The sequence below is a fragment of the Mesoplodon bidens genome, assembly GCF_964165515.1.
Source record: "Mesoplodon bidens genome assembly, chromosome: 1".
Classification (NCBI taxonomy): domain Eukaryota; kingdom Metazoa; phylum Chordata; class Mammalia; order Artiodactyla; family Ziphiidae; genus Mesoplodon; species Mesoplodon bidens.
Window position 1 is genome coordinate 1,237,858 of NC_138176.1, and position 26,884 is coordinate 1,264,741.

The window sequence follows — 26,884 nt, forward strand, 5'->3', positions numbered from 1 at the left end:
CTCTCAGCAGTGGCGGTGGGCGGTTCTGTGGTGCCCTCGCGGGGGCAGCAGTCACAGGCGCCTCTGAGGTTGGGCTCCGGGTGTTTGCAGCCCGGCCAGGCTCTGTGTGAGCACAGCGTTGGGGTGCAGTTCAGCGCCTCTCCCCCGTCTGCCCTCCCGCTGAGTGGTGCCGTGTGTGCCTGATGGGGCGTGAGGATGGCGTGGGCTGCAGAGCACGGCCCCCTCTCCTGCACGTGGGACTGTGGTCTCACACCCTCCCTTCCCTGCTCAGACGGTGCCTTCGGGGGCTGGGCTGGGACAACCGCGTGGGCTAGGGGAGCCCCATCCGATGCTCAGCTTCTCCTGCTGAGATCTGAGGGTCCCGTGGTCCCCGAGCCCACCCTGTAGGGCCCCAGCCCTGTGAGAAGTTGCTTTCCTCGTACGGTGGCCTGTGAAAGCCTCTTGACCAGCTGCAGAGTGGACACACCTCCGTCTGTGTAGCCATTTTCTCTGAGGAAGATTTTAATTTCCTAAGACAATGTTTCCAGTGCTTTCCAGACTGGGTTCCAGGAGCATATTCTTGGGCCGCGTGAGAATATATTGTTTTTTAAAAAAAGGTCATTCAGGGAACTTCCCTGGTGGCGCAGTGGTTAAGAATCCGCCTGCCAATGCAGGGGACACGGGTTCGACCCCTGGTCTGGGAAGATCCCACGTGCCACGGAGCAACTAAGCCCATGCGCCACAACTACTGAGCCTGCGCTCTAGAGCCCGCAAGCCACAGCTACTGAGCCTGCGAGCCACAACTACTGAAGCCCGCGCGCCTAGAACCCGTGCTCCGCAACAAGAGAAGCCACAGCAATGAGAAGCCCGTGCACCGCAACAAAGAGCAGCCATAGCTCGCCGCAACTAGAGAAAGCCTGCGCACAGCAATGAGGACCCAACGTGGCCAAAAATAAATAAATAAATAATTTTTTTTAATGAAAAAAAGGCTGTTCATACTGAGCGTGAGAAACATGGGTCCAGGCCCCTTAAGATGTGAGTTGGCAGATGGTAGGGGAGGTCTAGTGAAGTAAGTAGGAATAGCTTGGTCCTCTTTTACATCTCATTTAAAAGATGCTTTAAAAAAAAGATAAACATCAGTATAAAGAAGAAAACAGAAAATAGCCCATACTCTCACACCCAGATAATCCCTATTGGCATGAAAAAGCAATTCATATGCAAGTTTCAGACATTAAAACTGCCTGAGGATAGAAAATGGAGAGTGAAGACCTGTGTTATACACACACATGTGGGTCTCTTGCTCCAGAATTAGGAATAAATTCACTCATTTTTCCCTAGAACGCTTATGGATTCACTGTGTGTGTGTGTGTGTGTGTGTGTGTGTGTGTGTGTGAATCCTGAGGGGTCACAGGCCAGCAGGTAATTCAGGCCCTCAGATCTCCATCCAGCAGAGGCCGCTGGGGGCCAGGCTGGCTCTCCAGGTCTGAGGCCTACTCACAAGAAGAAACCTGCGAGGGTCACAGGAGAGGCAGGGCGCCGACGGTCCTGCAGGTCCAGAGGCCCAGGGCTGTCCCAGCAAACCCCCAGCCTGCCACCTCCCTGCCCACGGCCGGCGTGGGGCTGGACCCCAGTCTCGTGGTGGTTGCTGTGCCTTCCTCTGGAAGCGGGGTCGGCTCTGGCTCTCCCCCCAGAAGCTTTTGGGGAGCTTCTTGTTGTCCTGGCCACTCTCATCCCTGCATCATGTGGTTTTTGTATCCCGGCCAAGACTCTCATCCTGGAAACCACAGACTTGAGCACCCACGAGGATGCAGGCTCCCAGCTCTGCTCAGTTCTTTGACTCTTATTTTTGGAAGCATAAAAGAGAACAGAAGTCTTATGCTCCATCTCAAAATAATGTCTTTCCTTAATTCTATTCCGTTCGGCCAAAAATAGACCCATCCGTGAATAATAATCCAGCCTGTTGAACTGGAAGGGGGAGGAGGGGGCCAGCATCGTGGCCGTTTGGGGCTTGGCCGTGGGGGCTTGTGAGCCTTGCCTGGGTCACCCAGGAAACCAGCCCCGGAGCAGAGCCACGTGTGCCTGAGTACGTGGTGGGTGTCCTCCTGGCGTTCTTAGACGGCGCACGGAAACCCATTTAAACACCTGCGAGCCAGCTCAGGGCGGAGGCCCTGACCCCATCCTGTGCCGGGAGGGCGGGGGAGGCCCACGTCTGCAGGATCGTGGGCACCAGCAAGCCGATCCTAAACTACTCAGCTTTTTGGCATCTTGTGACTCTCTTTAAAAATCACCTTCTTGGGCTTCCCTGGTGGCGCAGTGGTTGAGAGTCCGCCTGCCGATGCAGGGGACACGGGTTCGTGCCCCGGTCTGGGAAGATCCCACATGCCACGGAGCGGCTGGGCCCGTGAGCCATGGCCGCTGAGCCTGTGCGTCTGGAGCCTGTGCTCCGCAACGGGAGAGGCCACAACAGTGAGAGGCCCGCGTACCGAAAAAAAAAAAAATCACCTTCTTGTATCTTCCCTCGAACATTTTTTTTGCTGCTCTTTTTGTGCTGTTTTCTAGCTGCACATCCACCTTCTAATTTTCTGTGGGTTGGAGAAATTGGCGACCAAAAAGTCGGTCATCAGAAACTGGTGTCCAGCCTTGGGGTGAAGGTCTGGGTGAGACTGGGCGAGGCCGCGGGGCAGGGGCGCGCTGTCGTGCAGGTGTGCCGGCTCTTCTCGGCTGCACACAAGTCCCTGCCCCACCTTACGGAACTCTGTCTTCACTGCCGCCCGCCCGCAGAGAGGCCACAGCCCCAAAGCGGAGCCTGTATTTCCTGGAGAGACGGGATCTCCCTGTAAACTCTCCTCTCCCCACCAACGTTAGAGCATCTCTGCTTCGTCACAGAGATGCCAGGGGAGGAAGGAGCAGGAGAGGGACAAAATGGGGCCCCTGGGGAGATTTTGGTTGGAGGTTGATGCGTCTCTAACGGGAGGGGTTGTCCGAGGGTCTCCTGACCCCAGAGAAGGCGCAGGAGGTCCATCCGACTTGGAGTGGGCATGGTGAGAAGCTCAGGGTCACGCTGGACGCCGGCCATGTGGTGGTTTGCTGGAGCCGTGACATCGTGTTGTGGGGAAGACGTGGGGAAACGAGTCGGAAGTAGAAGACAGACTCGAGACTCTGATGCTTCTGGAGAAACCGCGGGCCTCCGACTACGCCCGTGCTGGCATCCTGACAAAGCGACCGCTTCTCATCACCTGTTCCTGGCGCCCAGTCTAGACTCTTCAAGGCCAGGCCAGGCTGTGACCCCAAAAGGGCGTGCACGTGGGGGTGGAACCTGCCCCGAGGTGGCTGGGCAGCATCTGGGACAGGGCCTGCTGGGCCTGGGCTCCCGCGGCACCGCTAGGAAGCCATGTGGTTTGTGCAGTCATGGCCGTCCTTGGTCCTAGGAGCCATGACACATGCAGCAGGACCCTGTGGTGTGCCCTTGGGGCTGGGGGCCCAGGGCCGATTTCTTAGGGTCCCTGCAGTGGCTGTCACCCCTGGTTTGCCTTCCTCCGAGGTGCGGCTATCTCCACTCCCATAGCAGAGATGCCCTTGGGGCAGTGGACGGGCAGGTGACTCAGCCCTGCCATGCTGGTCCCGATCGGCAGTGGCCCTGAGGTTGGGAGGCCCATCTACTGATCAGGCTCTGCACTGGGGCATCTACGGGCCCTTCCTGCGTGGCCACGCACTCGGTCTGCCTTTGCCTGGGTTTATTCTGCAGACGGGCCAGTGCTTGCAGGATTGAGATGGCCCGAGGGCTGGGTGGGCTCATCTGGGCAAGGGGCAGGGGACGCTCCGTGGCCAGGCTCCACGAGGCCCCCAGCCTTGGGTAAGTGTCCGTCAGGTGGCGTGGCCTCCACAGGCTGGTAAAAGGCTTTGTCATCATTCATCTCCTGCAAAACAAGCAACCGTGCAGTTTATTAATCTTAAGTATCCACTTTCCATCAAAAGCATATGCAAATTTCTTTTCCAAGAAAAGGTCTGAAATAAAACCGTGCACTTACCTGTGAGGTGAAATTTAAAATAGCAACTTTTCATTCACAATGCTTGGTGTGGAACCGACGTTTGACTAAGACTCCAGCTGCCCTGGTGTGAGTGAGATGAGCCTGCATCGGGGCTGTCAGTTGCCCCCCAGGCCGGGAGGGCCCCCACCATGCGCACCAGCCCCCCTGCTCACGGGAGTCATCCCACTGCTGAGTCCCAGCCGGGTCGGTATCACAGCCCCCGGGTGGCCACACGCAGGGGTGGACCAGCCGTTATGGGGGGGGATCCAGCTCTGGGACTGCGGGGCCTTAGCCCACCAGGCAGAAGCCTGCCTCCGCGTCTGCCCTCCTCCGGCCGCCCTGGAGAGCTCTGGTCCGCCCTTTCCTGCCCCGTCCCGTCCTGCCCTGTCCCGTGCGAAAGCCCCTCAGGGTCACAGACCAGTGGCAACTCTCTCCTTGACTCCGGCCTGAACACTTCATCTTGCAAACGGTTGGATTCCCTGTGTGTTTCCAGAATCCCACGGATCTTACAAAACAAGTAACCAAAGCCCAGCATCTGGTCAGGCAGGAGTCCACCTCGGAGGGAAAAGCCCCACTGGCCGGGGACCGGGGTCAGTGCAGGGGGCGGCCTTGTGGGTCGTCTTTCACTCACGCACTTGTTCACTCATGCATTCGTTCAACAAGCCTCTGTGGGTGCAGAGGACCGGGCTTGGTGCTGCAGAGGTGCTTTGCTGAGTCCCTCAGGTGGCACCGCAGCCACCCCTACGTGCGCCTGCCAGGGACTCGGGACCGGAACCTCAGAGCACCTTTTGGGACAAACAACTTCCTCTTCTGATTGGAGGCTGCCCTCTGGGTGAGGCCCTTTAGTGAACATAGAAAAGCACCGTCAAAAACCCCACTGATGTGTTTGAGAGCTGTTAGGAGGCCGAGTGGATAGAACCTGGTTGTTGGTGAGGCTTTGGTGAATGTGTAGGATATTAACCAATAGTACATGCCCAGGGTGTGTGAGCTAAGAGGGACCCGGGGCCGCCCCACCTCTGCAGGCCGAGGCGAGGTGCTCCCAGGTAGATGGGCAGCCTGGGGCCTGGCAGCTCTCCATGTGTACGCTGGCACCCGGGAGTGAGACCGTCCCTTCTTGTCAGCTCAGTGAGGGCCTTTGTGCCTCTGGGGATGAACCCATCCATCTGCAGCCTGAGGCCCAGCAGGCGCAGGGAGGAGGCTGGGGGAGGTGGCGTTCTTAGCAGGGCGATGGGGGTGATAAATGGCTGCGAGGCCCCATACTCGCCTCGACAGCTTTCTCCCAAGCACCCCCGCCTCCCCGCAGCGGCCGGGAAGATCTGGCTCAGCCGGCACAATCTGCCTGCTGCATCTCTTCCCGCAGCTTGGGAACTGCCGGGATGCCAGCGAAGCGGGCAGTTTCCAGCAGGATGTGGCTGTCAGACCTGGGGCTGGCGCTCAATACAGCCACTCGAAGAGGGCTTGTGCAGGTCTCTGTGCCCCACGACTGTGCACGCACACACATCAGCCACACAGGTGCACACAGGAACATGCGCACAGAGAACTGCACCCACAGGTACACACGTGCACCCACCGACACATGCTCACCGGCACAGGCACACACGTGAGTGCACACGTGCACACAGGGACACACGCACAGAGCTGCACCCACAGGTACACACGTGCACGTGCACCCACCGACACATGCTCACCGGCACAGGCACACACTTGAGTGCACACAGGGACACACACAGCTGCACCCACAGGCACACACGCACACACAGGTGTGATCTGAGTGTACCACTGGGCTCCAGAGTAAAAGGGAATTCTGTGCTGGGCCAACTTCTCCCATTTCGGCCAGGTTTCAAGGGACCCCAAAAGGAGACCAGCGCCCTGCACCCAGCACCCTGCTTCTAAAGGGGGGTTGGGTCCCTGGTTCAGCTGTTCACTCTGCCCAGGGCATACGCGTCACCGGCCAGAGAAGCCACGGAGGGGGGAAGTGCGCCGGGTAGGCCTGGGCTGCTGGAGACCTTCTGTGGGCATAGGCTCTGGGGCGGGGAGGGGAGAGAGGGCAGTGGGCCTGTGTGGGCCCAGGCTGGTGCTGATGGGCTGTGCGGGGTCACCCAGGTCGCCTTGCTGGAGCGGTCTCAGACTTCACCCGCTTCTGTGTGGGCTAGACGTCCAGCTGAGCTTACTCCGTGGCAGCGGGTGTGGGGGAGGGCATCTGGCCCAGCGACCCCTGCCCCCCCCGCCCTAGCCGCCGCCCTGGCCGGGCTGTCCACTCCCAGCGTGCATCGGCGAGTGGCAGAGGCAGCCGCTGCAGCCCCTCTTGGCCTGTGCTCACAGCTCCCCCTCCTCCTCAATCCCAGGCCCCCGGGGCTGGCCACCCACACGACGTGATGCTCGTGTGACGGCCGTGCTCCCGGGAGCCCCTTCCTACCGTCTGAGCCCACTCTGAATACCCCTGCCCCGAAAGCGCTCTGGCCGACTCCCGGCCCTCACGGAGAACTCGCCCCCCTCCCCCGCCTCCGCACCTCCACCTCTGCCCCCATCCTGGCACGCGGGTTCTGATCCCGCCCGCTCTGCTCGGTGGCCCTGTGACTATGGGCAGATGGCCCGACCTCTCTGGTTGGTCCTTAGTTTCCTGCGCTCAGATAGTGGAGGGCTCTTTCCTGTAATACAGTAAACTGGGTACCCGAAACTCCCCCTCCACGAAATATTCATAATAGGTATTTGTGCCTTTCCACTGAGGTATAATTACGGTAAAGTGCACAGAGCTGAAGCGTCCAGCTGATGGGTTTTTACACGTGTCCGCCTGTGTAGCCAAGACCCCGGTCCAGATCGGAGCGTTTCCGCAGTCCTGGAGCCTTCCGTCCTGCTCTGCCCCAGGCAGCACGCCTGCCGCACAGGCACACGCGGTGCTGTGTCCGTCCCTACGGGTTAGTTCTTCCTGCCCTCGAACTTCCGTCGTCAGAGTCATACGCAGCGTGCTCTTTTAAATCAAGCTTCTTTCATTCAGTGCAGTGTTTTGGGGGTTCATCCATCTTGTTATGTATCAGTAGTTTGTTCTTTTTTTAAAAGGAAATTGCGAGTACTGTTCTATATTGTACGAATATAACTCAATTTCCTTATCCACTCTCCTGCAGATGGGTATTTGGGTTGTTTCCAGGATGTGGCTGTTAGGAATAAGGTTGCAGAGAACATTCCCGTGTAGACATCTGTTTGGTTTCTCTTGGGTAAATATCTAGGAATGGAATTGCTTGGTAGCACAGTCAGTGTACGTTTAACTTTGTAAGAACCTGCCAACGACTTTTCCAAAGTGACCTGCTGTGCTCCATCCCCACCAGAGCGTGTGGGGGTTGGCTATTCCACATCCGGGTGGACCCCCGGTGTGTCAGTCCATCACGGGCTGTTCCGGCGGGAAGCGGTGGTACCCTTTTCGTGGGGTGGTAATGTCCATTGCCTGGTGTCTAATGACGTTACGTCTCCTTTCCTGTGCTTGTTGGCCTTCTGTACATCCTCCTTGGTGAATTGTCTATCCACATATTTGCCCTTTTTTTTTTTTTTTTTTTTTCTGCGGTTTGCGGGCCTCTCACTGTCGTGGCCTCTCCCGTTGCGGAGCACAGGCTCCGGACGCGCAGGCTCAGCAGCCATGGCTCACAGGCCCAGCCGCTCCGTGGCATGTGGGATCCTCCCGGACCGGGGCACGAACCCGTGTCCCCTGCATCGGCAGGCGGACTCTCAACCACTGCACCACCAGGGAAGTCCTCTTTGCCCATTTTTAAATTGCGTGTTTGTCATTTCATTACTGATTTGCAAGCGTTCTTTATATAATTTGGTTACAAGTCCTTTGTTGCGAATGTGTTGCAAATACTTCTCCTAGGTTTGCCTTTTCATTTCCTTCATGGTGACTTTTAAAGAACACACATTTTAAATCTTGATGCAGCAAAACTTATCAACTTTTTTCTTTTACGCTTGGTGTTTTGGGCATTATGTTTAGAAATCTTTGCCTGACTTTAGGTTGCAAAAATATTATCCTAGTTTTTTTTCTAGGAGTTTATACTTTCGACTTCTGGGTTTATGTCTGTAGTCCATCTAGAATTATTTGGGGGCATGGTGTGAGGTGCGGTCAAGGTTAATGTTGTTCCTGATGGCTACCTGGTGGTTCTGGTTCCATTTGCGGAAGGCGGACATTGCCTGTAAGCCTGCTCTAGTGCTTTTGTCAAAAACCAGCTGGCCATGTACGGTGCCGGGCAGTTTCTGAACAGCCCGTCTGTCCTTTGCTCCATGTGTCTGTCCTCGCACCGGCACCAGTCTTAAGTCTTGAAATCAGATAGTGTGAGTCCTCTAACTTCGCTCTCCTTTTTTTTTAAAGGATTATTTTGGCTATTCTAGGTCCTTTACATTTCCATATAAATTTTAGTCTTTGCCTACTAGTTTCTACAAAAAAAGCCTGCTAGGGGTTTGACTGAAATTGCATGGATTCTACAGATAAATCTGGGGAGAAGTGACCTCTTCAGTGTTCATGGTTCCAACCCAGGGCTAAGGGGCATTCCTCCACTGATTTAGGCCTTCTTTGATTTCCCTTAACAGTGTTTTGTAATGTTATATGTATGAATCTTGCACACTTTTCTTCAGATATATTCTTCCTATGTATTTGATGCTTTTGGTGCTATTGTAAGTGGAATTTTTTAAATCTCAGGGGTTTGTTGCTATATATTAGAAATCCAATACATTTTTGTTTAAACCTTGTATCCTGTGACTTTGCTTAATTCACTTATTAGTTCTAGAAGGGGTTTGTAGATTCTTTAAGATTTTCTCTGTAGACAGCTATGTCATCTGTGAATCAAAACATTTTGACTTCTTCCTTTCCAGTTTTTTTTAAACTTCTTTTCTTTTTATCACTGGCTGGGCCAGAACTGTGTTTAAAAAAGTAGTGAGAGGCCCGCATACCGCAAAAAGAAAAAAATAAAAATAAAAAAATAAAAAAAAGTAGTGAGAGTGGCCAGCCTTGCCCTGCTCCCCATCTTTGGGGGAATGTGTTCATTATGTCACGATTAATTATGGTTTTAGCTGCTGACTTTTTGCAGACATCCTTTCTTTCAGTGGAGAAGTGCTGTTCTGTTCTAGTTTGCTGAGCATCTTCATAATGAATGGCTGTGCATTTTGTCAAATGCTGTTGTACAGGATATTTTAACAGCTTTACTGAAGCATAACTGATTCATAGTAAACTGCATTTTCTGCATCTATAGAGGTGATCGTATGAGTTTCTGTCTCTATTTTCTTAGTGTAGTGACTCAAAGGGTTGGATTTTCGAAGTCAAACCAACCTTGTATTCCTGGCATAAACCTCACTCAGTCACGACAGATTCTATTTTTCGTATATTGCTGCTAATTTGCTGATATTTTGTTAAGGAATTTTGCATTTGTGCTCATGAGGAATATTGGTGTGTAATTTTCTTTTCTTGTAATGTCCTTATCAGGTTTTGATATCAGGAAAATGCTGGTCTCACAAAATGAGTTAGGAAGTACTCATTTTCTCTGTTTTCTGAATCAGTTTGTGTAAGGTTTTGATATATTGTTTCTTCCCTAAAAATCTGATGGACTTCACTGCTGAAGCCACTGGGCTGGAGTTCTTTTTCATACAATGGTTATCAACTATGAATGCATTATTTAAAAAACAGTTTTAAGGCTGTTCAGATTGTGTATTTATTTTTGTATTAGTTTGGTAAACTATGGATTTCAAGGACTTTTCCCATTTCATCTACATAGTATAATTTGATGACATAAAGTTGTTCATGATATTTCTTTATTATCCCCTTAAATGCCTGTAGGATCTGTAATGACATCCTCTTTCTAAAATCCTTCCAAATGTTTCATGGATTTTATGAATCTTATAAAAACAGCCTTTGGCTTTGTTGATGTTCTTGTATTGTTTTTCTCTATTTAACTGATCTCCATTCTTTATTAGTTTCTTCTTTCTTTATATACTTTGTTCTTCTTTTGCTGTCTTCTGGTTTTCTAATTTAAGTACTTAGAGCTGTCAATTTCCCTCTTTGCACCACTTTGGCTACATCCTACACGTTTTGATATGTTTTGTTTACAAACATGTGTGCACATAACAAAATAGCCTCAAAATATATGAAGTACCTGCAGAGAAGAATGGATAAATCCAACATCGTAGTGGGAGATTTCAGTATATCTCTATTATTTTTAGGTTGAGGAAACGCAGTAATAAAAGATCACAATTAACTGTGAATACAACAATAGACATTCGTAGATTCTGTATCTAATAACTGGAAAATATGTATTTTTCTAAAAACAAACAAGGAATGTCTATAAAGTATGTCTATAAAATGTAACTTTGTATGAATGAAGTCTTTTTTTTTTTTTTTTTTTTGGTACACGGGCCTCTCACTGTTGTGGGCTCTCCCGTTGCGGAGCACAGGCTCCGGACGCGCAGGCTCAGCAGCCATGGCTCATGGGCCCAGACGCTCCGTGGCATGTGGGATCCTCCCGGACCAGGGCACGAACCCATGTCCCCTGCATCAGCAGGCGGACTCTTAACCACTGCGCCACCAGGGAAGCCCTGTATGAATGAACTCTTAGTCTTACGTGCCTAGCTTCTTTCTCTCAGTGTGTCATGTTGAGGGTAGGGTGTGAGATCCACCAGAGCTGTTGGCTGCCATTGGAGACCGTTCAGTCCCTTTCTATCTGGAATTCTTTGTGTAAATAGATCACACGTTGCTGGTGCGTTGTGCTGACGTTGGGCATCTTGGGTGCTCTCCAGTTTTTGACCAGATTCCTGACCCCCTGTGCATGTCTTTTGGGGCACATATGTGTGTGTCTCTGGGCGAGGATTGGCTGGGCCATAGGATCTTTTTTTTTAAAATTTTATTTATTTTTGGCTGCGTTGGATCTTGCTGCGCACGGGCTTTCTCTTCTCTAGTTGCGGAGAGCGGAGGCTACTCTTCATTGCGGTGCACGGGCTTCTCATCATGGTGGCTTCTCTTGTTGCGGAGCACAGGCTCTAGGCGCCTGGGCTCAGTAGCTGTGGCGCACGGGCTTAGTTGCTCCACAGCATGTGGGATCTTCCCGGACCAGGGCTCGAACCCACGTCCCCTGCATTGGCAGGCGAATGCTTTACTACTGCGCCACCAGGGAAGTCCCTGGGCCATAGGATCTTATCCATTTGACTTTACCAGCTGTTGGCCCACAGTTTTTGAAATAATTGCACAGTTTCACTCCCATTAGCAATGTTGGTCACACCCTTGCCAGCCTCTGCTTTGTCGGCCTCTGCAGTTTCAGGCTGTCTGGTGGGTGGGCTGGAGTCCCACCGTGGTTTAGTTCCACATCCCTAGTGGCTAAAGCATGGAGCTCCATTTCCTGTTGGCTAGGCTGGGCATTTAGGATATCCTCTTTTGCGAGCTGCCTATTCAAGACCTATACTGGTTTTCTATTGTTTTAGTCTTTTTCTTATTGATTTGTGGGAGCTCTTTATATATTCTGGATATTGTGGACATATGTATGGCAAGCACCCCCTCCCCTTCAGATGTAGACTCTCCTCTCCTCATAGTGACCTGTGATGAGCTGCTCCTGACTGTGGTGACAGTTCTGGGGCGTGTGCACATGTCAGACTGATCAGTCCTGCACCTCAGCGGTTTAGTTGACTGTGTGTCAGTTATGCCTCAGGAAAGCCCTTAAGATACCTTGTATGACAGCAACAACTAACAAAAGACGTGCAACGTCTGTGTAGAGAAATGGGGCCCTAAATAAGTGAAGGATATAAATACCAGAAAGATGTCAGTTCTCTCCAAATTGATATACAGCCTAGGTGAATTCCAAAGCACTTGACAGGTTGATTGAAAACATTTGAGCAAGAACAAGGGCCCCTGGAGAAGAGTGGACCTCTGGGCGGTGGACGTCAGCAGTCATTGCCAAGTGGACGCTAAGAGCGTGCCCTCAGGGCGTCAGCTCACGATGGACAGCAGGCCAGAGGGCGGGTGCAGAGCCAGCCACACCGGGCACAGGTGGCCCGGCTAAGTCAGACGCAGCCTGGCCTCGGGGATCCTAACTCAAGGGCCTTCAGTGAGAAGGGGACACGGCCCGAGGAATGGGAAGTCTGGGGGTGGGGGGTAACCGGCCTTGAGGGTCTTGCCCCCCAGCTCAGCTCCGCTGTCCTCGCTCCAGCGTTGGCTCCGACGGGCTCCCCAGGGTGTGGTGACGGCCCCACCTGCTCCTCCAGCCTTCTGCTCCACCCGCCACCCTGCATCCAGAAGTGCCGCTCCAGTCTGACAGGCCAGGCCCAGGCAGCATGTGACAGGGAGGGCGCCGGGTTCCCGGAGAGCTGGGCCGAGGGGCGAGGCGGCCTGTGCTGGCTGGAGGGCGACTGCGCAGAGCGCGCTCCTTCCGGGGCTGTCGTGTCAGCTCCCACATCTTTCCAGACAGAACCCGCCGCTCTGCTGCAGTGACGGGCCGAGGAAGCGGGTCGCTGCCTCCAACGCTTTTTTGAAACTAGGCTGAATATAAATAAAATACAGATGTGTTTGATGGATGAGGCTGGGATTTTTATGAACTTAGCATCGTTTAATGTCAGAACAAAGCTGCCTTAGCTACGCACGTGACTTCTTTACCTCTTCCATCGAGAAAGAAAGGGGTTCAGGGGGGTCCTGCTCCCGAGTCCCACCCCGGGCCGTCACCTCGAGTAGGAAATGCAGGTACATCCCACGCAGATCTGACTCGGTCGTGAGTCACCTGTTAAATAACACTAATTTTTTTTACTGAGGTGAAATCCACATAAAATTTGCCATTTTAAAGTGAACAACTCGGCAGCTTTCAGTGCGTTTCCAGGGTTGTGCAGCCACCACTCTGTCTAGGTCCAGGACGTTGTCGCGGCCCCGGGAGGACACCCGTGTGCTCAGCGTCATGCCCCCTCCCTGGAGGCCGCCGTCCACTTCCGTCTCTGGTTTGCCTGTTCTGGACACTCTGTGCGCACGAATCCTGCGCCGCGGTGTTCGGGGTTGGCTGCTCTCACGCAGCGTATGTCCTCAAGGTTTGTCCGAACCCCGGCAGGTGTCAGAGCTGCACCCCTTTTATGGCTGAATAATACCCTGTTGTGTGGACCTCCCACGTCCCCTTTATCCATTACGAGCTGATGGGCACCGGGGTCATCGGGGCGGGGGGTGTCCCTGCTCGCTCTGTTCCCGCCCTCATTCCGCCTGCTTCCGTGGGCTCCATGTCCATGGCCGCGTCTGTGTCTGTGGGTCCAGCACCGCCTCGGGGCCCCCATGCGCTTCCTCGACATCCTCTCCTGTTTGCTGTCTTATCCCACCGTGGACCCCGCTGGAACTTTCCAGCAGGCCCCCATCCGGGTACTCCCCTCACTGGGTGTCGTGTGCACCTGTGTGGGTTGATTCGCTGGAAAAGAACAAGCGCCAGGACCCTGGGCCTGCCTCCTTCTTCGCACGTCAGGGGCTTCCAGGGCGCTGCAGGTGCGGAGTGGGCGGTCCTGCACCTCTGCGTGGATCAGACGGGCTGGAGGAGCCGGGCCGGGAGCTTGTGTGCGACTTCCCCTCCAGAAGCCCTGGGCCCCTTCTGCTTCTGCGTCCTCTCCACGGAGCCTGGACGTGCAGGAAACGCCTGTGTCTACTTTGTCTGGTTCCGCGGTGACCCGGTTCCGGCCTGGGGTGCAGGGTGAGTGTTGGCCACAGGGGGTGGTGGGGACGGGGGCAGGTTACTTCCCAGGGGGATTGTCTAGGACCGCCCAGCGCACATCGGGGCCTTCGGTGTGACGCACGGGCGCCAGCCTGGCCTGCTGGCTCCGGGAAAGCGGTGACAGTCGCTCAGGGTGTGTTCGAGCCCCCTGAGGTCCATGGAAGGGGTGGCAGCCAGTCTGACTGCCGTCCCACCCCCACAGGGACGACGGAGGGGATGAGGGCCCAACCTGAGCCTCCTGGTGGAATCCAGAGGGATGGTCCAGTGGCAGGGCGTCTGGAAGGAGAAGGGGCCCAGCCAGTCCTCTGGGCGTCCTGGCTCTGGGCCTTGGCCATGTAGGGAGCCCACAGGCGCTGCTGTGATGTGTGGAGCAAACCTGGACGGGGCCTCGTCTCCCCCGCCTCCCTCCCTGTATAATGACGTGCGTCATCCCGTGATTAAAAGGGTGCCACGTGGCCGTCGTGGCCGGGCGAGCAGTGCAGAGGGCAGGGCCTCACCTCCGGAGCACGCAGCCCACCCGAGCTGGGTGCCCCATGTGCAGAGCCTGATGGCGCTGCATCGGCATGAGCCTCAGCGGACCTGCGCCTTGAGTGACGTGGTCCCCCAGGCGAGGGCTGGGGAGCAGGCACCCGGGCACCGACTGGCCAGCAGGGGTTCTGGCTTCCTGAAAGGGGTCTGGGCCGGCCCTGGTGCTGGGCCCTGTCCCACACGCAGCACGCGGGACTTCTTGCTCTGGAAGGGCCCGGCCCCCTCGGGTCGTGGTGCAGGAGCCTGTGTGTGGCGGGGCTGGGGCTTGGGTGGTGTGGTTCTCCTGCCCACGGGACGGGATGGGCCAAGGGGCAGAGATGGGCTGCCTGCCCTCCCCAGGGGGTCAGCCTCACTGACGCCACGGCCGGTCTTCTGAGCCAGCCACCTGCTTGGCAGCTGCACTGTCCCAAACCCAGCTGACCTTTCCTTCTCAGGTGGGCCTTTGGTGTGTCTCTCTCCAGCTCAGCAGGCGGGTCCCTCCGAGGCTGCTGACGGCCAGTCTCCAAGTCTGGTGGCACGGGGCGTGGGACCACTTCTGGGGATGGGGCGGGGATGACCCTGATGCAGGAGCTCCTGCCTTGTGGCCCCCTCTTTCCCAGCACCGGGGCTTTGCCTGTACTTTTTCTTTCCTGAATTAAACTTAATGCCATTTGTGTTGTGATGTGTGTGGCTCTGGGCCTTGGTGATGTGTGTGCCCCGCCCTTGTCCAGAGATAGGAAACCATGGCAACGGTGGAGGCTGCACGTTGGGGCAGGATTAATAGTTAACCAGCCGCCACTTGAAGGCTGATGGATCCTTAAAGCGGGTGTAAACCTGGCTCCTCCACTGAAGTTAGCTGCCCAGCAGGGGCCCCGTCCCCGACGGTCTGAGGTGAGCGCTTTGCAGGGAAGGCTCTGATTTCCTGTGTGCGGCCCCCAGACGGTCGCTTACATCCCAGCCCCGACAGAGGGGAGGATGTGCAGGGCTGGTGCTCCCACCTGGCCAGGGTGTCCCGGGAGGCTTCAGGGGAAGGCACTCAGGTGGGGTCAGGACGATCTCCCAGCCTGCGGTCTGGGGGCCCCACTTGGAGAAGAAGGGGGTAAAAGCAGCATTTAGTCCAAGCAGTGCTGCAGGTGGCACATCCCGAAGCCCCAGGGTGTGGGAGCCTTCGGGGGCCTGGAACTCGGGTGGATGAGGGGCCCCGCCAGGCCTGGGCACAGGTCAGTTTCTGCACACACAGCCATGCATGCATGTGTGTGTAAATGTGCAAACACAAGTGCATGTGTGCACACACGCACACACGCACACACCTTCCCAGTCAGGCGGCATGTGGCGCCCCTACCCTGGCACCTCGGGCACCCGATTGCTCATGGATCCCTGGAGCCTTCCCTCGCCCCCCAAAAAGCAGAAAACAACAAGTGTTGGTGAGGGTGTGGAGGAAGCGTCATGGTTCCTCAAAACACCTGAGTTACCACATGATGCAGCAGTTCCTCTTCTGGGTCTTTATCCAAAGGGGCTGAAGGCAGGTCTTAAAGAGACATCCGCACCCTCACGGTCACAGCAGCTAACGCGTGGAAGCAACTCGGTGCCCAGCACGGATGGGGGATAAACAAACCGCGGACCCTCCATGCCGTGGAATATCGTTCAGCCTTGAAAAGGAAGCAAATTCTGACGCGCTGGACGCGGATGAGCCTGCGGGACCCTGTGCTCAGTGAAATAAGCCAGACACAAAAGGACGGGTACCGTGGGGTTCCACTCACACGAGGTCCCCACAGCTGTCAAATCCACAGAGACGGAAAGTAGGTGGCGGGTGCCAGGCTCTGGGCCTGCGCCCCCTCTTCCTGGCTCTGCTGCTTGGTGGCGCCCGGGGACCGCGGTGCCCCCTTGCTTCAGTCTCTGGCCGTCAGGTTCCACCGCTTCTTCAGAGGCCCCTCTGTCCTTCCTCTCCGGAGAAGGCGGCAGTGGCTTGGCAGGTCTGTGGTCGGGAGCCCAGAGGCTGCAGACAGGCAGACGGCAGGATGGGTGGACAGATGGGACTTCTGCCAGCAGCCCCTGTGCTGAGCCGAGCGTCTCCTACCAAGTGTTGGCCTCGACTTCTAAGCAGGGCCCCTTCCCTGATTCCCTACAGATCCGGACCCTCTCCTTATCCCCTCCAGGAGCCAGGCTCCCGGTGTGTGGCCCAGGGCCCCTCTGTGCGCAGCTGGTGCTGCCCCGGGACACAGGGCCTGCTGACCACGTGCTCCCAGCCGGGCCCCGCTCTCGGGGGTTGGGGGCTGGGCTGCTGCTGACACAGGCCCCCAGGGAGCTGCTTGTTCCCAGAGGGGGTGCCCTGCTCTGTCCCTCTCCTGGTGGTCTGCGCCCAGGGCCTGATTCTCTCCCTGGTGGATCCGTTGCTGTGCTCCCAGTATTGGCCCCCAGCACCCAGGAGGCACACCCCCCAAATTCGGGGCTCACGTGTGCTGGAGCCTTGCAGCAGTGCTGAGGAGGGAGGGGCGCCCAGAGAGTGGGGTGGGCTCGTGTCCGGATAGGGGGTCAGCGTGCCTGGCATGGGCAAACCCGCCTCGGGGCTCGGGGGTCGGCTGCTCCCGGGGCTGTTTCTCCCCCATCCCTGCCCCCACCCGACACCTGAGCCGGGACGCCTCCTCCCAGCGCCCGGTCCTCGGTGCAGTCCTGTCTGTCTGCATGTCTGGACTGGGAGCCCCCGGGCAGGTTCCCTGACTGGTGAGGGGGCCCCGTGGCCTTGGGGTCCTGGAGGTCTGTCCTGCTGGTGGTACTGGGGGTCCTGGGGTGAACACCCGGGGATGGTGGAGACAGCCAGCAGCAGGCCTTGGGCAGCAGCCTGGGGGGAGGCGTGGCTGCCCCCGCCCCAGCAGGTGGAGGGGCTGTCTGTCCCGGGCAACCTCCTTGCAGGTCCCGGTGGAGCTGGGCCCAGCCCGCCGGAGACGCTTTATTGATCTGGCTGTTGCCGTCGTCACTAATTTATGAAAGTCTCCGGTGCTGCCTGGGGATGTTGGTATCAAACGCTGGAACAGATCCAGACGATCTGAGACGGACGGAATCCAGGATAGACAGAGGGAGCACTAAGGGTGTTTCATGGGCCGAAGCTTTTTCGGGACGCAGCCGTGGGGGAGGTCTCCCACAGAACCCGCCCCCCACCCCAGTCCCCCCGGGCAGGGCCGGCACAGCATCTGCAGCCTGCTGGTCTCCAGCCCAGCCACGCCGGGCCCCCTGGGTTCCCAGCCGTCCCTGGGCACCAGAAGCCAGATTGTTCCAGAACCCAGGGCCCCCAGAGGCCTCTGCTGTCTCTTGGCCGCTGCTACATCCTGGCCGAGTCTGCTTCTCAGAAAGGACAGGGCGAGGGCGTTGCTCCCGCCCTCAGGCCGGGCGTTGTGCTGGGAAGGGGCCGCGGTGGTGGAAGGCACAGGGCTGCTCGGGCGCCCCCGACGGGCGGGGGGGACACAGACGAGCAGGAGGCACGGGGCAGGCCGTGAGCCCTTCGAGGGGCCTGCAGAGGCTTCCTGGAGAAGGGCCTGAAGGGAGCAAGGTGGCCCGGCCGGAGTGGGTGCAGGAGTCTCTCGGAGGGAGGGAAGGGCCGGCCCCTGCAGGGGGGCGGTGCTGAGAAGCTGCCCCACCCTCCCCTCCCCCACCGAGGGGGCAGAGCCAGGACGGATGCCAGGGCCACGGGAGGAGGGCTCAGGCACAGAGACCTGTCCCCTGTCCACGGGGTCGGCTGCTTGTCCTGACTCGGGCAGGACAGTGGAGAGTGGCTGGGGGTGCCTGACGGGTCCCCCCACGCTAGTGGGCAGCGCACGTGATGCTCGGCCGTTGCCAGGTGCCCAGGAACGACCTTGAGGTTGCCCGTCCCACTTCTCTGGAGTCTAGAGGCCAGGCCAGAGCAAACGCTCTATTCCCCTCTCCCCGAGTTTCACCCTCCCGCCCGGGGTTCTCGAGACGTCCCCGGGGGCCAAGGACACCCCTGGTCGCAGGGTCCCACGCAGGGTCGAGCCGGCAGGTGGAGAACTCCATCCCTCTCTTCTGTGGTCCCTCACTGGGGTCTGCTGGACGCTTGAGGAACACCCACCCTCATCGCCTGGTTGCTCTGAGAAGTAAACACGATGATGACCCTGGGGCCTCCGCAGAGGGCCCCCTCCTGGCCCGCTGCTCTCGGCCTGTTGGGTCTCGGTCCCTGCAGACCTGCGGCCTTGGAGGACAAGTGGTGGTGAGCAGGTCAAGGCCTCCGCGTGCCTCTGAAGTGACCATCCACTGACCGGCTCCCCTGTGTGTGCAGGTGTCCGTGTACACAGGAGGGCTGGCTGGGCGCCCCAGGAGGCAGGGTGGGCCTGTGCCGGGCTGTGCGGGCCGGGCGAGAGCTGCACTGTGGCCGTACGGCTCTGCAGGGACAAGGATGATTTTCTTGGAGGGTTTTTCAAGTCATAGGATGTATGACAAAATCCAATCAACTTCTGCATGCATTTCCACAATGTGTGTATTACAGCTTTGCACATAATCCCCACTTCTGGTGTGGGGCTCTCTCGAGGGTGAGGAAGCTCTGAGAGCAGGCTGGGTATGGGGCAGGCCTGGTCTGGGTTCTGGGTCCAGCCCGGGCCCGGGGCTGCCCTCTGGCCGTGGCTTCTCCGCACGCCGTCTCAGGCCCCGGGATGTTAGGACGTGGGGGTGAGGGGTCGGGAGCAGGGCTGCCCCTCCAGGCCTGTGGGGAGCGTCCACCCCGGGCTCCTGCATCCTCATCGGTGACCACAGCCATGACTCACGACTCCGCAGCCCGTCTGTTTTCACTCTCCAGGGCCCACCTTCTCTCTTGCCTTCCTCGTTGGGGGCAGGTTTCTGTCTGTTTTAAGAAAAGCCCTGGCTTATGAAAGGACTGCCTTCTGCACCTGGAGTCTGAGCAGGACCCAGTGCTTCCCCACGATGGCTTGTTGGGAGGGGCCCTCTGCCCCTGGGGGTGGGCGCCAACCCGAGTGCTGGACCCTGACGGTGGTCAGTGCCAGGGCGTCCCTCTCCTTGGATGGGAAAGAAGGCTGGGCTAGGCGCACACCAAGGGCAGATAGTTTTAGTTTTAGGGAAAAAGTGTTCAGACGTTACCTTGCCTTTTCTCTTGGGATCCTGTGGTCACTGCACAAGGGCCAGCATTGGGCTTTCTCTGCTGCTTCGCGCAGGTGCTCAGGGAGCAGCGGCCCCCTCTTCTCCCTCCACCCCCTTTGCCCGTGAGCCTGTGGCCCGTCCCCTCCCAGCCACTGGCAGGACCGATGGTGCAGCTGCCTGTGACAGTGCCAGGGCTCCTGTGTCTGGACAGCAAAGGGACAATGAGCCGTGAGCCAGGGACGATTTGTTAATCCCCCTGGAAACAGAGCCATCAGACTGTTGACCGTGCTTCTGGAAAAGAGCTCCTTGACTTTTCCCTGGGGGTGGTGGTCTCCTGGGGAAGCCCTGAGGTTGGATGAGAAACATCCAATCTGGGAACACAGCTGAAGACTCCTTGTGGGGACAGAGCTCTGTCTGGGCTCCTGGGTTTAGCACTGAGGCAGGTGTCGAGGAAAGCGGCTCGTGACCACTGGGCTCAGGCCCGTGACCCTGACCCAAGCCAGGGCCTGCCGAGAGGACCTGGGGCGGCTCCCCCAAGGCCGTGGGCAGGGCAGGGGGCTGGTGTTGGCGCCTTAACCCTTGTGAAATAGAATGAAAACCTCCCTCCACTCATGCTGTCGGCTGGGTCAAGATGACCTATTTTCATAGCAACGGCTGTGCTTCCGATGGCCAACTCTGCAAATAAAAGCCTTCCTTGAAGAATAAATATTCTCAAAACCCTTGTTTTAAAATATTTATCCGCCCCAAGAGGAGTCTGTGCCGGTGCCCGTGGGGCGGGGCCCCGTGGTCTCCTTGTGGACCCCATGCAAACAAGTTTCCTTTGTGCAGGACTTAGCCTCCCGGCAGAGGCGTGTCGGGGTCAGAATTACCTTTTCCTTTTCCCTGCGTTATGACCCGTGGGCTGTCGGACACAGGGGAGGGTGTGCTGCAGCGTCCCACAGCAGCGTCAATCGTGTTGGAGTCCTGGTGGACTGTTACTTGGTCCCCGGGGCCCCTGCCCCTCCCCAAGTCGCTGACAGTGGGGGTTGGGCTTTCCTGGCAGTGGCTCTGACCCCCATGCAGTGGCCGGGAAGCTGGGAGGAAAGTGGACGAGCACAGTGTCCCCCGACCCCTCTCTGCCCTGGGACCCCTGCCCCCGTGCACACGCATACGTCTCCCTGCGTTCCTCGGGGCTCCGGCAGCCCAGCGCCCTCCTCTCATTGGTGAGATGCGCCCGGATTCAGTGTTGGGGGAACTTGACACACTTCATCAGTGACCCCCGCAGACGTCTGGGTGACGGTGGTGTTTGCAGTGTCACTCCCACTACATCCTCCTAATTACAGTATCGCTGTCGGCAAACCTGGCCACCACTGTTTTGACAGATCTTGGTCAGTGGGTTTCCTTTGTTCCCGCCTCCTTCAAAGGCCCGGACAAGAGCCGGAGGCGGGGCTGAAAGCATCGGCACTGGGCCGGGGTGGGGGTGGGGCATTCGTGGAAGGTGCTGGTCCTCCCCGGAGTGCATCCAGAGCGCTGTGTGTGGCCAGAAGCAGGCGTGGGGTGGAGGAAGGGACCCAGAGCAGCAGGGGGTCTTGGGTTCTGCTCGGAGGGCTGTGGGGCGGGGTCTCGGGATGGGGGGTGAGCGGCTGTGTGCAGTGGGCACCGCCAGGCGCTCCCTGCCCCAGCAGGTGGGTGGGGGTATACTGGGCGTGGGCATCAGGGTGGAGCAGCGGTCCTTGGGTCCCCTGAGCAGCCCCCAGTCACTGGAGGGCAGAGGGACCCTGGTTAGCCAGGTGGGCTTGAGGCTCACCTGGAGGGGTCCAGGCTGGCCACGCCTCCGGGCAGGGTCACTGGCGCTGGGGCCGCCACCCTCTGGCATGTTCCTTGCTCGTGGCTTCTGGTCTGATGCCATGTGCACCCTGCCCAGCCCTGGGCCTGCCCGGGGACACGGCCTCACTGCTCTCGAGATGCCTGGCAGCCACGCCTGGGGTCCTGTCCCACCCGCGTCTTCCCCGAGCGGCTTCCCTGACCGCCCACTGCACTGTCTGCCGTCTTGCGGCCGCCCTGCCAGTGTCTTAGGAGGTGGGGATACTTGTGTCAAAAACACAGGGCCGGCACCGTGGGCCGCCCAGCGCAGACCGCAGGCCGGGCTCCCCCCGCGGCCTGGCTCGGCGCCCTTAGCCTCCCGACGTCTCTTGGAAGGAGAGGATCCATCCATTCAGGCCCCGTTTAAGCTCCTCTACAGGGAGGGACGTGGGTTTCCTTGCGCTTCTGGCGTCTTAATGCAGCTGCGTTCCCAGCTTTCCTGTTCTGAAAAAGTGAAAGTCTGGCGTTTGTGCTTTTCTCTAAAAATGGTGATTTTCTTGCTGAGCACCCTGCTAACTCACGGGCCTGGGGTGCCCGTGCTCGGGGCTCTTCTGGGACCATGAGTGTGGTGGGGGGCAGGGAGCACAGCAAGCTGCCCCACAAGGAAGGCATAACTTCTGCGCCCGGGCCCGTTGGGCTGGACCTCCTGCCCCCAAGGCGCCGGGGCCCACCGTGCACAGCAGGACGGCCCCCGCAGGCCCTCTGGTGGTTCCTGGGCTGGGCCTCGGACACGGCCCTCATCCTCAGCTCTGTGTGGGAGCAGCTGAGGCTGCACTGACCTCGGGCACGTGGGCGTGCGGGCCTCCGGTGCTTCTGACAAGGGACGAAGGAGCCCAGGGGCCCCCAGGCGGCAACAGGCCGGGCCTTGGAGGAGACTGGGCGGGGGTGGGGGCGGTCCCTGGGCCCCCGAGCCACCCAGCAGAGCCTGTCTCCCCGCTGCATGGCAGCCACAGCCCCGTGCTCCCGATGCCCCATCCTCTCCCCGCTGCCCACGAGGGCCTTCTCAGACCCCGAGGTCACATGGGTGCCAGTGGCAGGGGCCAGTCCCAGGTTGGCGCAGGGACAGCGTCCCTACAAGGGCTGGGCTGCCCCGCCAGCCACCTCTCTGGCTGTGGGAGCTGGTACTGGGGCTGCCTGGTCAGCCCGGCTGTGCTAGTGCAGGTTGACAAGTACGCGGCTTAGAGGCACCCCTGCGGTGTCCGCCAGCACAGGGCCCTGCCACTGCCCGCACGGGGCAGTGTCCTACTGCTGTGCCGCTCCCGGCGCCTTTGTCACCTCTGGGCGCCAGGCTCCATCCCCAGACGGGAGGGGGGAGCCCCACTGGCGGGCGAAGATGCGCAGCTCTGGAGGAGGTGCTGTGCTGGGGTCTCGTGCTGGGCCCCCTCCTCCCTCACTTTCGCCCCACCCCACCCCACACTCACACGCACATGCACATGTGCGCACACACACACACATGCACATGCACACACACACACACATGCACATGCACACACGCGCACATACGCACCGCTGGAGCCCGGCTGTCCTGTACCGTCTGGCGGAGACGTCGGCAGTGGGTGCTGCGGGCAGCAGGGCGTCTGGGGTTCCTCTGACGGCCTGAGCAACCCCAGCGCGCGGGGCAGTCGCGGAGTGTATTTAGGTTTTCCCTGGGGAACGAGGCTGCACTGTAACAAGATGGCGGAAGGGACAAGGCTCTCTGACTGTGTTGGATGCAGCGGGGAGAACAGAACCGCGTGGACAGAGGCCATGGTGCCTGAGTGTCGGAGCGGCTTTGGGAGGCAGCCTCTGAGCTGGGTGGGCGCTGGGGACGGGGAGGCGGGAGCAGTCTGGGGCGGCCTCTTCACGGACCGTGCCCCCCAGGTCTGTGCCCCATGGACCCGTGTGTCTCGGGCCTCCAACACCTGGTCACCACCCCAGACAGCTGGTGGGTCACAGACGTGGGGGCACATGGACCTGGGGGCACAGATCTGGGCGAGACCTGGTGGGTAGAGACCTGGGGAGCATTGAGCTGGGGGGTAGAGACCTGGGGGCACAGACCTGGGGGGCTCAGACCTGGGGGGTAGAGACCTGGGGGGCATACACCTGGGGGGTAGAGACTAGGGGTCCCAGACCTGGGGGGCAGAGACCTAGGGGGTAGAGACCTGGGGGGCACAGACTGGGGGCATAGACCTAGGGGCACAGACCTGGGGGTGCACAAACCTTGTGGGGCACAGACCTGGGGGGCACAGACCTGGGAGCCCAGACCTGCGGGAGACCTGGGGGCACATGGACCTGGGGGCACAGACCTGGGGGAGACCTGGGGGCACAGACCTGGGGGGTAGAGACCTGGGGGGCACAGACGGGGGGCACAGACCTGGGGGGCACAGACCGGGGGGCCCAGACCTTGAGGGGCACAGACCTGGGGGGTAGAGACCTGGGGGCACAGACCTAGGGAGTAGAGACCAGGGGGGCACAGACCTGGGGGGCACGGACCATCGGGCACAGACCTAGGGGGTAGAGACCTGGGGGGCACAGACCGGGGGGCATGGACCTGGGGGGCATAGACCTGGGGGCGCACAGACCTGCGGGCACACAGGCCAGGCTGGCCCGGGCCTGGGTAGAGACCCGATCCCCCGAGCAGTATGAGGGGAAACCTGCGTGGACGTCGTGAACCCCCGTGGCGTGTGTGCAGAGAGAGCGTCAAGTTGGGAGCAGAGGTGGGGGCCCCGGAACGCTGTCCACGCCCCTCCCCTCCGCCGGGCTTCACACTGACAGGCTGGTGCAGGGCGGCGGGAGCGTCCTCCAGCAGGGCTGTGACAATCAGAAGAGCTGCAGTTTCCCCGGGGTGGGGCTTGCTGTCTGATTCTGTGAAGAAAGTCGGTAGAAATGAGGTGTCGCGTGGTTTCGCTCAGGCTGTGGACGGCCCCATTATCCATCCCGGGGCCCTTGCAGGCTCCCCTCAAGCTGGTCCAGAGGTGCTCACAGGGCACAGCCCCCCCGAGACTCAGAGGGCGGGCCACTTATTTATGGGTCTTTGCGGGTTGGGGGCCGCTTTCCCTGGGGGGCTGCGGGGTGCCCGGGGCTGAGCTGAGCTGCCCTGTCTGATCGTGTCCCGTCTGTGGGCGGTGCGGCCTGGCCTCACCCCACAGTGAGCCCGGCAAGAGAGGCTGCCCGGCCCCCAGGAGCCCCCCTCTGCCTCGGCTGAGGCCTGCCCTGCAGCACCAGGCCCTGGGGGAGGTGGGCCGCCGAAGGGCTGCAGGGGCGCCCTGCGGTGTGGGAGGCTCCCCGCAGCGGAGGGGCACTGGGGGGGCTGCTGCAGCGGGGGGGCTTGTGGCAGGCACAGCGCCTTTCTACCACCTCACCTGGACCCCTCTGTTCTCTCCACAGTGAACCTGGACCACTTCCAGATTCTCCGTGCCATTGGGAAGGGAAGCTTCGGCAAGGTAAGGCCCGCCGGCTGGGGGCCAGGGCTGGACAGCGGTGGGGGCGAGGCTGGCCCCGGCTGGGTCCGTAGGTGGAGGGTGTGGGTGTGCCTCCTGCCGAGCCAGCCGGTGATGCTGGGGCCGCGGGGTGGACTGTCGGCCGAGCTCACCGCTGCTAGGGTTTCTCAGCCCAGGTCTTTGGGGGTCTTGTAGCTCAGCCAGGAGCTGAGGGTGCAGATGGCGCGGCCCCCAGGCTCTTCCAGGCCTGAGACCCTGACACCCTCACTCTCCATACCAAGGCCCATGGTGCAGCAGAACAGCTTTCCTTAGGGACAGAGCCGGCTCGAGGTCTGAGAGGGAAGCGTTTTACATAGAAGCCGCTCCTGGTGTAGCTGATGCCCGGTGTCTGGAGCCACAGTGACGCTCGGACACCACGGCTGCAGCTGGAGCCCAGAGGCCAGGCTTCACCTGTGCCCGTTCCTCCAGGTCAGGCAGGGGCAGGACACAGTGTGGGCGGCCACACTGCACTTCTCCAGAGAGACCCCCGGAGCCCATTCTCCACTTTGCTTCGGTTTCTCTTGGCCAGATCTGGCTTCCTGATTGTCGCCTTGTTCTGCCTAGAGATGGGGGGTAATTACAACTCAAAGAGGCTTACGGAGCGCTCTGCAAAGGTTAAAATCAGCTCCCGGGACTCTGCCTTGCCAGGCCTGGTGTAGTGAATCACTTCTGAATGGACAGTTTCTTTTCAGCTCAGAGGCCTTGGCAGATGAGGCCTTTGCGCCCCTACGCCCCACACAGCTGTCTGGACGCCGTCTGTGTAAGCCCTGTAAGCCTTTTAAAGGGATTGCTGTGCTGCCAGCGCACACTACCAGGGTACTTGAATGCTGCTAATTATCTCCATCTCACGGTATCACTGTGAGTACTGCCTCAGGTTACCAGGCCTGGGGTAATTATAGCCAGAGCAAATTAGCCCCTTTGCACGAATCCATTGAAATGCCGTATGCATTAGGGAGAGAGTGTTTTTAACGTCTCTCAGAGTCAGGAGATGACTGATGGACCTGGGCCTTTTGTTGATTGTGCAAAGATGGTCGATCCAAAGATGAGGTCCTCGGTTGGTGAGCTTGTCAGACGTCGGTGGCGCCTGAGACAGTCTCCGCCAGCACCGGCGTGTGGGAGGCGAGGGGGACGGGCAGGGTGGGGCTTAGGGGAAGGTGCCCCCCCCGGGGGGAGGACACCAGCCGAGACTGGGTTTGGGAGGGATGGCTTATACAGGGAGACATGGGTGTCATCCAGATGACTGGAAAATGGGCCGGGGAGGGAAGCTGGGGCCCCTTGGGGGCGAAGACTGACTGGGGTGGGCGGCGCATTGCCCTGTCCCCACCCCCATCGCCCCCCAGGCTGGGCCCCCTGCACCCCTGCAAGGGGCTTGTCCTCCCCTCAGGTGCACAGCTGGGCAGCCCGCCCGCCCTGCAGTGTCTGCAGACCCCAGGATTCTGGCTCCTCCGACTGCTCTTGGCTCTGAAAATCCAGCTGGCCACAGGGTCCCGGGAATGGGGCTCTTCAGATTGGGGTGACAGGAGGAAGTGTGGGGTGCTGCCAGGGTTTTATCTTCAGACGCAGGTTACGGTGTAATTGGAGGGCTGCTTCCTGCTCCCTAGTCAGGCCTCCAGGGGTCTCTGGGCCGCGGGTGCCGGTGCCGGTGCCGGTTATGTGTCTGGAATGTGGGCTCTGGTTCTTCCGCTGCTCTCGGTGGCTGGGCGGTGACCCCATGAGGAGAGGGAGTGAGGATTTGGAGCCGGCTCCAGTGTGCACGGCGGGGCCGCGTGCACACCCGTTTACACGTGGCCTTGTTTCAGAGGGTGTGCGCTGGCTCAGCCGTGCCCGGACGCCCAGTGAAGACCGGCTATAGGAACTGCTGGGGAACACCTCTCGGCCAAGTGGGTGTGAATTTCAGCAGCCCACTGACGCCCGCCCCCTGCACCCCCATGCACGGAGGCACAGTGGTCGGTGTGTGTGACGTGACCCGTCTGCCCCCAGCAAGGTGGCCATTTACCTCGTGGTTGCTCCACCCTTCAGGGCAGTAGCCTCTGGAGATGGATTATCCAGATTTGCTGTATGTGGTCCTTGGATACAAGACTGGATATTGTGTTTCGTTTTGTTTCCAGTTTTTTATGGTGGTAAATTACACAGCACATGGAAGGTACCATCTGAACCATGTTTAACTGCACACAGCCCAGTGGCATTAAGTACATCCCCACTGTCGTGCAGCCGTCACACGCCGTCTCCAACCTATGAACTGAAATCCTGCACCCAGCTAACAACCCCCAGCCTCTCCCAA

General features: G+C 58.9%; 1 protein-coding gene across 1 annotated transcript in view; it reads left to right on the forward strand.

Annotated features, from left to right (window-relative positions):
* The window catches only part of STK32C (serine/threonine kinase 32C), a gene marked incomplete at its 5' end in the record, with an annotated part of 82,166 nt that overhangs the window by 22,781 nt on the left and 32,501 nt on the right, over positions 1-26,884 (forward strand). Inside the window, one exon of the mRNA XM_081233070.1 lies at positions 24,512-24,567. Within this exon, the coding sequence (XP_081089196.1) occupies positions 24,512-24,567 (56 nt within the window). The remainder of the gene's footprint in view (positions 1-24,511; positions 24,568-26,884) is intronic.